The sequence below is a fragment of the Cydia strobilella genome, chromosome 18, assembly GCF_947568885.1.
Source record: "Cydia strobilella chromosome 18, ilCydStro3.1, whole genome shotgun sequence".
Lineage (NCBI taxonomy): Eukaryota > Metazoa > Arthropoda > Insecta > Lepidoptera > Tortricidae > Cydia > Cydia strobilella.
The window spans coordinates 4,980,459-4,993,778 of NC_086058.1; the positions used below are offsets into that span (position 1 = coordinate 4,980,459).

At 37.3% G+C, this 13,320-nt stretch overlaps 2 protein-coding genes and 1 long non-coding RNA gene across 4 annotated transcripts in view; 2 read left to right on the forward strand and 1 right to left on the reverse strand.

Moving 5' to 3' along the window:
* LOC134749449 (uncharacterized) overlaps positions 1-13,320 on the forward strand; it is a 604,512-nt gene that overhangs the window by 131,092 nt on the left and 460,100 nt on the right. The gene's annotated exons all lie outside the window — the stretch shown is intronic.
* The window catches only part of LOC134749415 (probable beta-hexosaminidase fdl), a 167,261-nt gene that overhangs the window by 91,141 nt on the left and 62,800 nt on the right, over positions 1-13,320 (forward strand). The gene's annotated exons all lie outside the window — the stretch shown is intronic.
* LOC134749448 (uncharacterized) overlaps positions 1-13,320 on the reverse strand; it is a 38,144-nt gene that overhangs the window by 24,361 nt on the left and 463 nt on the right. Inside the window, exon 2 of the mRNA XM_063684384.1 lies at positions 2,136-2,268. Within this exon, the coding sequence (XP_063540454.1) occupies positions 2,136-2,268 (133 nt within the window). The remainder of the gene's footprint in view (positions 1-2,135; positions 2,269-13,320) is intronic.

The window sequence follows — 13,320 nt, forward strand, 5'->3', positions numbered from 1 at the left end:
TTCGTTCTGTATGCAATTGTACTCAATGTAATGCAATAGCGATAAAAGTTGCAGTTGTGAATTCAGATAAGTCTGTGGTGAGTTGGTGACTCTCAATGCTACTCCTGCAGTGCTACTTTCCTACTAAGCAATATCTGATCAGTTTATGAGTCCCGTGCTACCCGACTATAAAAGTGTCAAGATGCATTGCTCCTTCTGGTCGACTGCGATAATACAATCAACCACGTAATGTTAAGCAGGCCAGTATTCAACACAACACAAAGCCCGGGACATGCGGCGCCTTTCGGTATGCCTTAACACCCCTTAATAAGGTCAGGACACCTTTACTATTTGTGCCATTTTCAACTAAAAGGGTACTTATTGTCGCTTGTCAGTAACGCGCTATTTCCATGTAGCTTCAATTAGAAATCAACCTTATCGACAAGCAACATATACACTACGCATTTCAGCAATCATCTACAATTTAATTTAAAGGACGTGTGGAAAATACTTCAGGAGATCAAAGTGCGAGTCGGACTCGCCCACCGAGGGTTCCGTACTTTTTGGTATTTGTTGTTATAGCGGCAACAAAAATACATCATTTGTGAAAATTTCAACAGACAGACGGACAGCGGTCTTAGTAATAGGGTCCCGTGATTACCCTTTGGGTACGTAACCCTAAAAAGATCTTCTCTAAGTAATGTTGACATTCCAAAGATAATAGGTTCATACTTTAATAGATTTTGAAAATGTGAATTTAAGGATATTATTCATAACGACGAAATACATAATCGGGCTTGTGAAAGAGATATTATAATTGCTTTCATTGAAGAGATGTACATATATTATTGGACAAATTAGAAATGTATTACTCAATCTAAAGATCTCAAGTGTTGAATCATATTGTATTGAGTTAGTTTGTCAAGTGAGTATAGGTTTGTTTGTCTCTGGATAATGGTACTTTCCACAAACATTGACTTGCCCCAATTTCGAACTCAGAAATGTACGTATTGTTTAACTATGTACTTAGTGCAATAATAGTTGTTTTGGAAACACTTACGTGACCCAATTCCAATTATAGTTGCACTATTGTTATTTAAAAATAAAAAATTTAGCATTGTTTTTATAATATCCAATGTGGAAAAAATTAATTGGCCCTGGAGGGAAAGTATCTCAAAACCTTGAGGTAGTTCACTTTCCTTAAAGGGTACATTCTTTTATTTTTTAAAGAAACAAAACTGCATTTAAAGATTTTCTGAAATTCGTTTCCCTTGTCCGGGAATTGAACTGACTAAAAATTCAAAAAATACTGAATATGCGAGTATATTTTTACAAAATAAAACTTTATGATTAATTATCTACTTTCTAAACTTCGACTATGAGATAAGGCTGGGCCAAATATTTGTCCAACAAAGTTTGCCCCTCCACCAAACCGCGAATGTTCAAACATTCCCAAGTGCCCAAGCGTTATGTAAGTTATTTAACTTCCCACTGAGGTCGCTTATCTGAAAACTGTTCCCGAAATTCAGTTTCTATTTCCGTTCCTAGACGGCGAGGCGTTACTTAATAAAGAAATTCCTACGTGGCGCGGTGCAAGCGACGTTGAAGGTTGCAAAATCTATTTTAGTTACCTATCTGGAAAAACAAGTTTAGATTATTTATATACTTATGACAAATCTCCTTACTTTGTGCTTTACTACGGAAGGGCTCGTTCTACCGTTTGGTATCTGGTCACGAGATGTTTTGAATGTACGAGTGTGCATTCATTCGTTTTTGAAATGAAATGAAAATCTTTATTTTCAGGCAACTGTCAGTCCATAGATAAATACCTTAAAACTAGCAAATAGATAGATTTCTCGATACCTTATCGTTTGTTCTCTACCCAAGAGGTCAGAAACTTGTAAGAAGTAACTAACATTACGCGGATTTTATATATTAGCCAACTGCAGAGCATTGCTACCAAAACCATTTGCGACCTCAAGCCGTTGCCTTTTTTTAATAGGACTCCTCCTATTACGACCGAGTATCTACGAGCGAGTATGAAAATGGGCACGCGAAATGCTAGAACATATACTCCTTAATTTCCTATAAAATCGTCATTTTTGAATTTTAATCAACCGACGCGTCACCGGTACGCTGTTCTTTGTTTATCCTACCTGGTTAAGCCTGCTGTCTCCGCTGACAGTGTAGACTCCGCTGACTTCAGACACGTCTTCAGGCTTGTTCGACGACGGGGAACGTCGCCAGCACGCGGCGCACACCGCTACAAACACCCCGCATAACGTCGCACTGTAAACAAAACAACTCTTCAGACACAATATCTTAGTGTTCTAAAAATATATAAATTAGTCCGTCAGTATCAAAAATATTTATTGGATCTTTTAATGCTCCGTACATAAATGCTAATTAAACCAAAACGTCAACCCTGGTGAATAGGGATGGCTGGGGTAAATAGGGACAAAGCTTAAAATATCATGTACCTGACAATTTCTTAAAACATCTTCCTCCTTGACCTTTTTCCCATTTAATTTCTTAAAACATACCCACACAAATTGTATCATTTGATTGAAAATAATTTAAATATAAATTTAGTTCTTAAGAAATTGTCAAGTAAATCACAGTTTAAGTTTTGTCCCTATTCATCCCGGTTGACGGTAGCGCTTAAAAGTTCCGCACGCAATCCGTGTTAAAAAGCCCCACTTTCGAACTTTGACGTCAGTTTTATATATTTTGAATAAAGGATGACTCACGTTAGAATGGCGCGTCCGACACTTTTTTTCTATGATGGATGATAAGTGATCACGTGATGCTCTCTATAGAAAACGAAGTGCCGGACGCCTCGGCCCGAAACCGGACCGTTCTAGAGTGGGTCATTCTTAAAACGTAAAGCGATATAAGCTCTGCCCCACTACACTTACAGCCGTAACAGTTATTAAAAAACTCATTCAACTGTTTACCGTAACTTTGCATGAAATAATCCAAATTCAAACTGAGTTTTCAATGGCTTTTATGCGTGGCGGGGCAGAGCTTTAATTGGTGGCTGTGCTTTTATTTAGACAGTCAGACATGAACATTTCAAGGTAAAAAATACACGTTCACAATTGGCAGGTACCTTCACATATTTACGAGTATAAGTTAAATATGTTGGGCATCATCAATATGAACTAATTAAACTATTGAACCACAATAACTCCAACCACCGAATTAACTTAATTTAAAATCATTTAATTAAACTGTTGGGGCTTAAACGGGGATTAACTCTCAAGTCCAGGTTGGTAATTAACAGTTTTGGGGCCTTTGAACTTGGACCCTCGACGATCATAGATTAACCCAAGTCTCCGCCCAAGCAGGTGATTAATAGTTTTGACTGCATTGTCATTGAGTTTAGACAAATGAGCGTATAAAGGTATCATTCTGTTTGTGACATCGTTGCTGGAGACTATTGCTGCAAGAAAAGGTAACTTTATCAAGGATATTAATAAATAAATAATAAATAAATATTATAGGACATTCTTACACAGATTGACTAAGTCCCACGGTAAGCCCAAGGAGGCTTGTGTTATGGGCACTCAGACAACGATATATATAATATATAAATACTTAAATACATAGAAAACACCCATGACTCAGGAGCAAATATCTGTGCTCATCACACAAATAAATGCCCTTACCGGGATTCGAACCCAGGACCATCGGCTTCACAGGCAGGGTCACTACCCACTAGGCCAGACCGGTCGTCTATATTGATAGTAATAAAGGTATCATTCTGTTTGTGACAATGTTGCTGGAGACTATTGCTGCAAGAAAAGGTAACTTTATCAAGGATATTGATAGTACCTGATGATTCCTGCAGCATTGCAGTGCCGTTGAGGAAGTCCCATCTTTCCGGTCGAACTCTTTATGATATAATTCTTTATGAACTTAATGTTATCTAATAACACTCATCGCAATCGCACAGTTTTATTATTCCTTTAATTAATGAAGATTGAGTTCAGCGACATTACTATAATTTTATTTTCGAGATGGCAACACATACGCGCAATCTCATCAAGTTTGCATATACCTAAACGGGTATATGGGAACATGGTCATAAGTACCGCCACTAGGTTACGAAAAACCTTCCTAAAAGGTATTAGGGCTTTTGAAATCAATACGCTTGACCTTTCACAGAACTAACATTATTTTTTATTGTTTCCCTTATATCTAGTTTGTACGTTGCTATCTGCGCACACGAACAAACTAATCCATATTGCAGGGAATCTAGTAATGCTGGGATTTACATTTCAAATGGTAATATCTCTAATTCGTGATATTGTGGTTTGTGTATGTTGAACACAGATTTTCTGTGTTCGCATTTAAAACATACATTTTCACTAGTTTCCTGAGATGCGGCCGGTGGGATTCTGTGTCCTTTTAAAATGATTAAAGAAAAATCTTAAGTTCCATCCCACTTTTTCATATTAATGTTGTCAATTGTAGTAAACTCGTTTTGCGGTGATTGAACGCTGTAATCGCGGCAATAATGCGGCGGTGAACATCACTCATTTTTTTTAGGGCAATTGAGTGGTCGAATTGTTACCCCCCTCAATCTTTTTCTCATCTACTCGCTAACTACTGAGGCATCTTCTCCTCCACTTGGCAAAAACTTTGTGAAATTATTGGCACGTATGTCATTCCAGACGAATTGTGCCAATATTTTGGAGGCTACCTTCTATTGGGATAGTTAGCGACATATCCCGACTTGTTACTTAAGAAATTGTGACTGGTCAAGGTGCTGTTTTACATGTTCGGTACCTATGTGTGTCTTATCATTGAGCGTCCATAATAAAGTGCCACTCCAAAGCTCTCGAGGGGTTAGATCCGAAGATATCCGCCTTAACCTCGTTTAAAAGCCTTTTTATCTCGCCTCGTAACCTAAGATAAGATGCCTCCGATTTTATATCTTTGCCGCATTTTAATATCGTTCCGTCGTTTAACTAAGCGAATGGTTCGTGTTTACTCAGTTTAATAAACGTTTTTTATAAATATAGCACCCAAAATACGTGACAATTTGACTGTGACGTGTTACGAGTTTGATTAATAGTATATGACGTAACGAGTTTATAGTGACGTAAGATAGTTACGCAGGTTAAAAATAGTAAATTTTTGGTGAATTCTAAAAATGTTATAACAATGTTGCGTCTACTATAAAAGAAAACAGTTATTCAACTATATGTCACAGCGTAAATTTTTAATTTCCGACAAAAACTGTGGAAGTTGTACAAAAAAAACTAAAGCGTGCCAACAATTCTACCTTAATGCGCTCATATTATGCAAAGAATAGTCCTAATTATCGGGTTTTCAATGAAAGAACATTGCATAAAACACATGAAACGATATTTTGGAGTGGAATGATAATTCTAAAAGTGATTTTGTGTTCAAAGTCGAATTTAATTAGTAAGGATTAATAATAATTATACGTTTACTATTGCATATACTTGTATATACCTACCTACAATGTATGTTTATACATATATAAAGTTAAAATGCCCTATTTACAGACACATGCCACAGAACGTTACTGGCCATTCGCTAACAGAACAAGAAACTGAAACCAGATTCAGGCAGAATCATAAATAATACAGCCTAATAATACGGTTTATTTAATTAAAGAGCGTAGTGTGGTCGGCATCAAAAAAATCAAATAAAAAGACACACAAAGATCAGAAACCTAACCAAGAAAGACGCGCTTGCCAAACAACTAAAAGGGAAGTGGGGGGGGGGGGCATGTATCTCGGACCAGCTTTAGACCACTAATGTGACATAATGCATGGAAAGGACCACTCGGAAAACGAGGTATAGGAAAACCCGTTATTAGATGAGAAAACGAAATAAACAATATCGCTGGCCCAAACTGGATGCAAACAGCACAAGACAGAGATAGATGGAAAACTTTGGAGGCCTTCACTTGCGAAGACTGGGTTCTTGCTAAATAACTTTATCTTTTATCATGAAACCATTAATTTTATTAATTATCTGTACTAACATATTTATTTATTTATTTAAACTTTATTGCACAAATTTACACAAAAAGAGTACAAATGGCGGACTTAACGCCTTGAGGGATTCTCTACCAGTCAACCATATCAGTAAACATATTATAAGATAACTTTACTTAAGACTAATACTAACCACCAAGCAATGTGCGGTTTAAGAGGAATTTCCTTCCGCGTACGATTCGGCTGTGGAATGAGCTCCCTGCCGAGGTTTTCCCGAGGGGCTACAGTATAGGGTTCTTCAAATAAGGAGTGTACAGGTTTTTAAAGGGTCGGCAACGCGCATGTAATATCTCTGGTGTCGCAGGCGTCCATAGGCTACGGTGACTGCTTACCATCAGGCGGGCCGTATGCTTGTTTGCCACCGTCGTGGTATTAAAAAAAGTGTAAAAAATTGTAAAAAAGGCTATTTTATTTTATAATTAAAGCAGGCAAAATGTTAACTATATTTCTTTTTCTTTTACAGGTACGTACACACTTTAACAAGATTTTTTGTGAGTAAGTATATTTTTAGTGTATTCAAACTCAATGTATTACCTATTCGCGGTAGAGGTATATTCAAACAGGGCCTAATAGTAAATCCTCAACGTCGATAGTATTGACAAAATTTATCTACAGTATTATTAGTATTGGCGCTTACCGCCAATGGACCAATTAACTTTTATCTCGAGTTTCTATAATCCATGCTTGTGATACTATTCTAAATCACAGTGGTAAGCTTTATTATTACCTACCAACATCCGGCCGCGATACTCTCGTACTAAATTGCGACTCCCATTTCCCATTCCCATTGCACTATTTTTGGAGATGAATACCGAAATAAAACTTATCATGCATTGGCCTTTTTCAAGGTATAAATAATGGACCAAAATTACTTACAAACTTAAGATACTTATAAATAAAACATAATTAAATAAATTATCTCTGATATTTTCATCTTCAAATTTCACCGTCATTCATTTAGACGTATTTGGGTGACGAAGGAACAAACATTCAAGAAAATATCTATACACAAGTGTTCACATTTACCTACAGTATTAGTAGGATTATATGTATTTTTTTTAATGTATCTATGCAGCACTAATTATATATAATTAGTGTTCGTCAATCCAATTATTGTTGTTACTAGTTAATTCTATATTATCTGGTGTATTTTTGGTGTATTTTTATTATTAGTTATAACTCTTCATTGTCATATCACGTGGTATCTACGAGTTCTACGACGTAGCACTACGAGTATCTACATTACTATCTATTTTAGTGGATGAATGTTGCATTTCCACTTAATTAATGCAAACAAAATAGTGAACAGCGTATATTTCCGGGACAACCTCTACGACGTTTAAATGACAATAATAACAGGTAAATGCGTTTTCATTGTGTACCTTCTTCATCCCTATATCGATTCAGAGTGCAGCAATCAGTTTAAGTTAACATATTAAAGGACTTATCCTCATTGAATAAGGTTGAATTCCAAATGCCAGTAGACGTGACTCGACTAGCCAGCAAACATATTAAATTATATGTAGATGGTTTTGTTTCAACTTGAGCCATTTCGCCCGTCACAAAGTAATTCATATCTTCAGTTCACTGAAAACCGTTGAACTACTGTTCAACACTAACTTTCACTAGCTCTTACTTCTTGTATGTATACCAGTGTAACGTCATCTTTATGTCCGCGCATTAGAGTTTAATGTAGCATAAAAGGGCGAACGTTATTAGAGGTTTTATAGTCTCGCTTCTATTTGAAAGTCGATGAGGTGCATTTGTAAATTGTCCTCATTTTGTTCTATCGTCGTGAAAGACTGTTTTATAATTTATGAACTGCTGGTCTGAGTGTCGTCCTTTTAATGGGAGAGCTTTATTGCAGAAGAGTAAAGTTTATTATCGAGTGTTTACGTTGTTAAACTTGCAATACAAAATTGAAACAGATGTTATGATAATGTTGGCTACATAGGTACTTTTAGATCTTTATTTATTTCAACTTTAGAGAATTTAAGTTTATCCAAAAATGGATTTTATACTAAAGCACGATGTAAACAATGTGCATTAAAGAGTTAGGTCATTGCACTGCATTCAGAGGGTCTACCGCAAAAATCGAAAATCGAAATTTCTTTATCTATATCTTAACGTTTTACTCACGTAATTTTAGTTACTTACTCGCTACTTAACCGTAGTCGTAGGTTACAGTTACGACAGTTGAAATTCGATTTTCGCAATTCAGTTTGAAAGTTTAATACCCCATACTATGAAGGGTCCTAAACTGTAGGTACCTACCTAATACTGTTGGTGCAAAGCTGTAGAAATACCCTATCTTTGCTTTTTTTAAGGCCTTATATAGGAAACCGGACTAATACCAGTCCGGTTTCCTCATGATGTTTTCCTTCACCGAAAAGCAACTGGTAAATATCAAATTATATTTCGTACATAAGTTCTGAAAAACTCATTGGTACGAGCCGAGGTTTGAAGCCGCGACCTCCGGATTGAAAGTCGCTCGCTTTTACCGCTAGGCCACCAGCTCTTTTTTGTTTGAGGAGTACAGTCTGTTTTAATTATTTGCTCGTGTTACAGGCCACACCCGGTAGACTGGTCAGTCGGTAATGAGAAATCCATTTCAATTAACAGAGTGTCAACTAATTAGTGTAATGCCCTAGATTTAGCTATGTAGGCATAGTGGAAAGTTAGTTGCAAACAATTAGGGTTACCAAATCCATAAAAATGACGTCTCAACACAACAGTTTCAGTTACACTGTCGCAATCTGAAGTGTCAGCAATCAATGTGATGTCCAAAGTTAAAAAAGTTAGTTGCTCCCTCTTTTTAGTCGCTGACTTGATGTGCAACTAATTTAGTGCCAACTTTTTAGTACAGTCGCTATTAGATATATCGGAGCGGCTAAGGCGCTCACAAATATCTGAACACGTCTCTATTGTCTGGGCTTTAGAGTGCGTGTTCAGATATTGTGACCACCTTGGCCGCTCCGATTTATCTGATGGCGACTTTACCTAACCTAGTAATCCTAACTTAGTAATTCTAAAGATACAATCCTAACGTCTTCGCTGTTGTACAAGTACGACGTATAACAGCGTTAAATGGGTTATGCATTTCTGCAGAATACTGTGCTGGCGAATTGGTAAATTAATTGTGGACAGGATTTCATTGTCCATTCGTTGTCCATGACATTTAATATCACAGACAAGTGACAACCCTAGACGTCTGAGAGGCTAGACATCCGTCTCGTTGCGTTGATGCAAAACGAGAAAGGCAATTCATATGATGTGACCCAGAAACTTAAATTCTCGTAAGTGCCACCTGCTACGAGCATTCGGTAAATAGGGAAATTTAAACTAATGTCCCATTTTCTTTTATATACGTTGCTACAATCTGTAGTCAATTAATCCAATTACCTCTTAAAGTCGTAAATGGACTAATCATGTTTCTTCTGGACCGCTTAAAGGTAAGTGAGCTTATTTGCCTGTCTCGAACATATATCTTGCAGGTAACAGCCCTGGAGAGCCGGACGTCGCGTTAATTCGACACATGAAAAGCAATTTGCGGGCCGCTCATCCCCGACGCGGCCGGGAATGTTCACGTAAGAAACGGATGTTTACGGGACATTTTCATCAATTATTTAAGGAGGGAAATTAAACAGGGTAGGACGCAAGTGGTGTACATAGTTTAGGGGCAGATGGGTGACTTGTATCGTCGTGTAAACGCACGTGGGGTTGTTTGGGGTTTTCTTTTAATAAAATTTTAAGTCCCAAGGTTTTAGTTGGAATTAATGAATTCTGCCAAAATGCCAAGTAAAATAAACAAGATACTTTTTTTTAAAGATATAACTTGTACCGCGGTTAGCAAAATATTATCAGCGCGTGACAATAACTAGACAGGAGTAAGTGCACTAATTCAGATTAAAGAATTACGAATGTATTACGATAGCACCACTGTATATAAGCACTAGTTACCTAATACGGAATAAATTAGTCTGTCTACCCGTCAACGGTTACGTATTACTCAATCTGCCCCTGACCGTTAATATCTGTCTAATATCTGATATCTAAATTTTACTACTGAAGCGACCCCTAAGATCGCGATAAAAAGGTCGATTTTTTCTTGTAGGTTTAAAGTCATACCCTCTTTTTTTTCCTGACACTATTTACGAAGGTCACTAGTTCACAATGCCTTAAACATCCGTTCGCCGTTTTCGTCCGTCTCTCCCTTATCTCATTAAATCGGTGCCACCTCGCTGTAAACACCAGAAAATAAACATGAGTACTGGCTTTAGCTGAAAAAAGTAAATTTACACTATAAAACCATGTCGCTTACGCCCAATAGAAAAAGGACTGGAAAAAATTTAGTTCCTTGTGGAAAAAAGTGAGCTGTGACGGTTAAAAGCATGTCAGTTAAGTCCTTTTTAGATGACGATATTTGAACTTTCATGCGATTTACGTCAACGTGCGCCTTGGCCTACCTACGAATGACCTGATAACCTAATGTATAAACGGCCTACGCAGCGTAGAAGCGAAGCGATGGGGCGCTGGCACAGATTATTTAATAGTTCTTACGAACAGATACTTATCTCTCAAAGAAAACTCAAATACCTACCGTTGTGATACCTACACAAAAATACAATGGGGTGACCTTCAAGGCGCCGCTCCCCGCACCGCGCGCGCCGGTACAACGCTAGGGTTGCCGACGCTTCTTTCAAATACTTAGGTGTCTTAGGTAGATATCTAGCTATAAATGTGTCGTAAAAAACATTACCTACATCTTTAAAACAATTTAATAGTACCTACGTAGCTTGTAACTATCGTAAAATTAAGGCCTGGCGCGGGGTGAATCAATCGTTTGATACCTATAGAAGTGCCCTACGTGGGCGATCTCGTTGCGAACGCGAACGCCGTGGGCCCGCCGCGCCGCGCCGACGCCGCTTCGCGTTCGCGAGTTGTTCGCTTACGTAAGACGCAGCGTTAGGCTATCAATTTTAAAGACCTTTGAATACCAACGCGTGTCGGGAGCCTGAAATTTAGGTATGTGATGTTTATACCGGTGTTAAGCGTATGGCGGGAAAACGCTACGAATGGTTTTATTATATAGCGGGTAATGCTACGAGTTGTGCCGTAGCACTCGTAGCATGTGAGTTGTGACAGGTAGTACTCGTAGATACCTATTTTTAGAAGCACCAATAAATTATAAACTGAGATATCGAGAGTGGATAGATCTCTTAGGTAAGCATGCTCCATCCTAGATTTAACTAAGGTGTAGAGTTTGTGAGGAGAGTTTGTTAGGGCTTGTAGAGTTAGAAGCTCGGCTCTACAAGAGATCTGATAACTTTTTGACAGTGCAAGCCTTATGGTTTCGTCTTACATGAAAATGTTTTTGGTGGTATCATATACTAAAGAAAATACGACCAAGCCTTCCAGTGGCCGAGGCCGAGAAAAAAAATGTTTTACACCGTCCATTCCCTTCGGTGTCACTAGCTAGATAGTTAATTTGTTAAGAGGAAAGGGGACGGCCTCTTCTCCATACAAACATAGTCCCCATTTTCCTCTCTGGATATTGACATTATGTATTTTTTTTACATAATTTGATGTATATTAACCATAGCTACCTTTGACTTATTTCGATTTTTTAATTAATGTAAAAATTAGTAGCGAAAAAAAGATTTCATAGAATTTTTTTAATGCTCCTAACTCTTATAATAATTGAAAATTCTAAACACAATCTAAAGTAGGGGTTGATGTATAGCTGTGGTTGATATACAACTTTGTGTGTCAAAATATTTTCATATAATGTTAAAATCCAGAGAGGAAAATAAGGACTACATTTGTATGAAAACGTGATTTCGCGCGGGTCCTCCACTTTCGTCTTAAATTTATATTTTAAAAATATCAGAAACCCTTAATCGTCAAAAAGCTTCATTCTTATTTAATAATTTTTAACAATGATTTCCTTGATATTTCCACTGGACTTGATAGTAACTTATAACATAAAATCCTTCCCCAATACCAAGTTGGCTTCTTTGTTCTAAATCTCCGTCTTACGAGTACTACCCTTTTGAGAAATTCATCGCGCTATAAAACTGTAACGAGTCTGACCAGTCGGTTTCAGAGACGGGATTTAGAAAACTTTACTTTAACAAGCTCGTAACTACGTACGACATTCATAGTCACATTCGCCCTTTTTGCACTGTTTTTCTTTTACATTTAGTACGCATAAGTCGTATATGTGTGCGACGCTCATAGTGAGATACGTCCTTTTATGAATGATAAGTTTCGACACTTTCGACATATGACCTATGTTAGAAATCTTGTTATCATAAAATGGTTACGAGGTGCTCACACTTTACTGACCGGCTTGGGACTTTGTTCAGCTTATAGTTTTAAATTGTGGCCTATATAGTTTGTGATTTTGGCTTATGTTCGTTATTCACTTATTATGTTGTTAGACATTAATGACACCTGGGTCAAAAAATTTTTCGTTGTCTTGTTTCTGACCACTCTGTCACGCTTCTGTTTTTGTCTTTTATCAAATAAATAAAAAAAGTTGAGTGCATAGAGTCTTCCTAGCTGTAGATTATAATTCTCTTGAGAAAAATTAAAAACTAAATTTCATCCGATACAAAAAGCTCCACTCCGTCACATTTTTTTGGGACATAAAACAAGACAACGAAAATAATTTTGCCCCATCTATGTCTGCTGGATACATTTTTATGGGCACATTATTTCCTGTTGTAAAAAGAGTATGATAGTTTGGTTGATGTTTGCCGTGCGATAGGCAGACACTCATATTGGCACGTCCCGTCCGTGCATATTGAGTGTTCAGCACATTTAATGTAGATCTTGCGCCTCCACTCGATAAGGGATTTCCTCTTCTGTTACGTTAAATAATTGCATTTAAAGTTAGAATATTAAGCATTGAGGGATTAGGTACACTCTACCAGCTTCTATGTAACCCGTGTGCTGTGTTTGGCGTATCAACCCTCCCCCTCCGGCGCTCCACTTATTTCAGACGGCGTATCTATCAATTTATCACGATATAATTGAAATTTCTTTCTTCACTCTGCTAAGACCTTGTAAACTTTACGAAATTTATAGGGAGAAATAACTTGCAAGTTTACAACCTACTAATTGTAAGGATAAATGAGTTTGTAGTCAAACCGAAAGGCACCATTAGAAATTGAAACAAGCCTCCGTGGAAAAGCAAAATCTTGTTTTCGCATACTAACCTGATAAAAAGTATGACGTTATGATGCTGATGACAGAAACAAGATAATGAATCCCTAATGTAGAAACGAATTAAGGATTT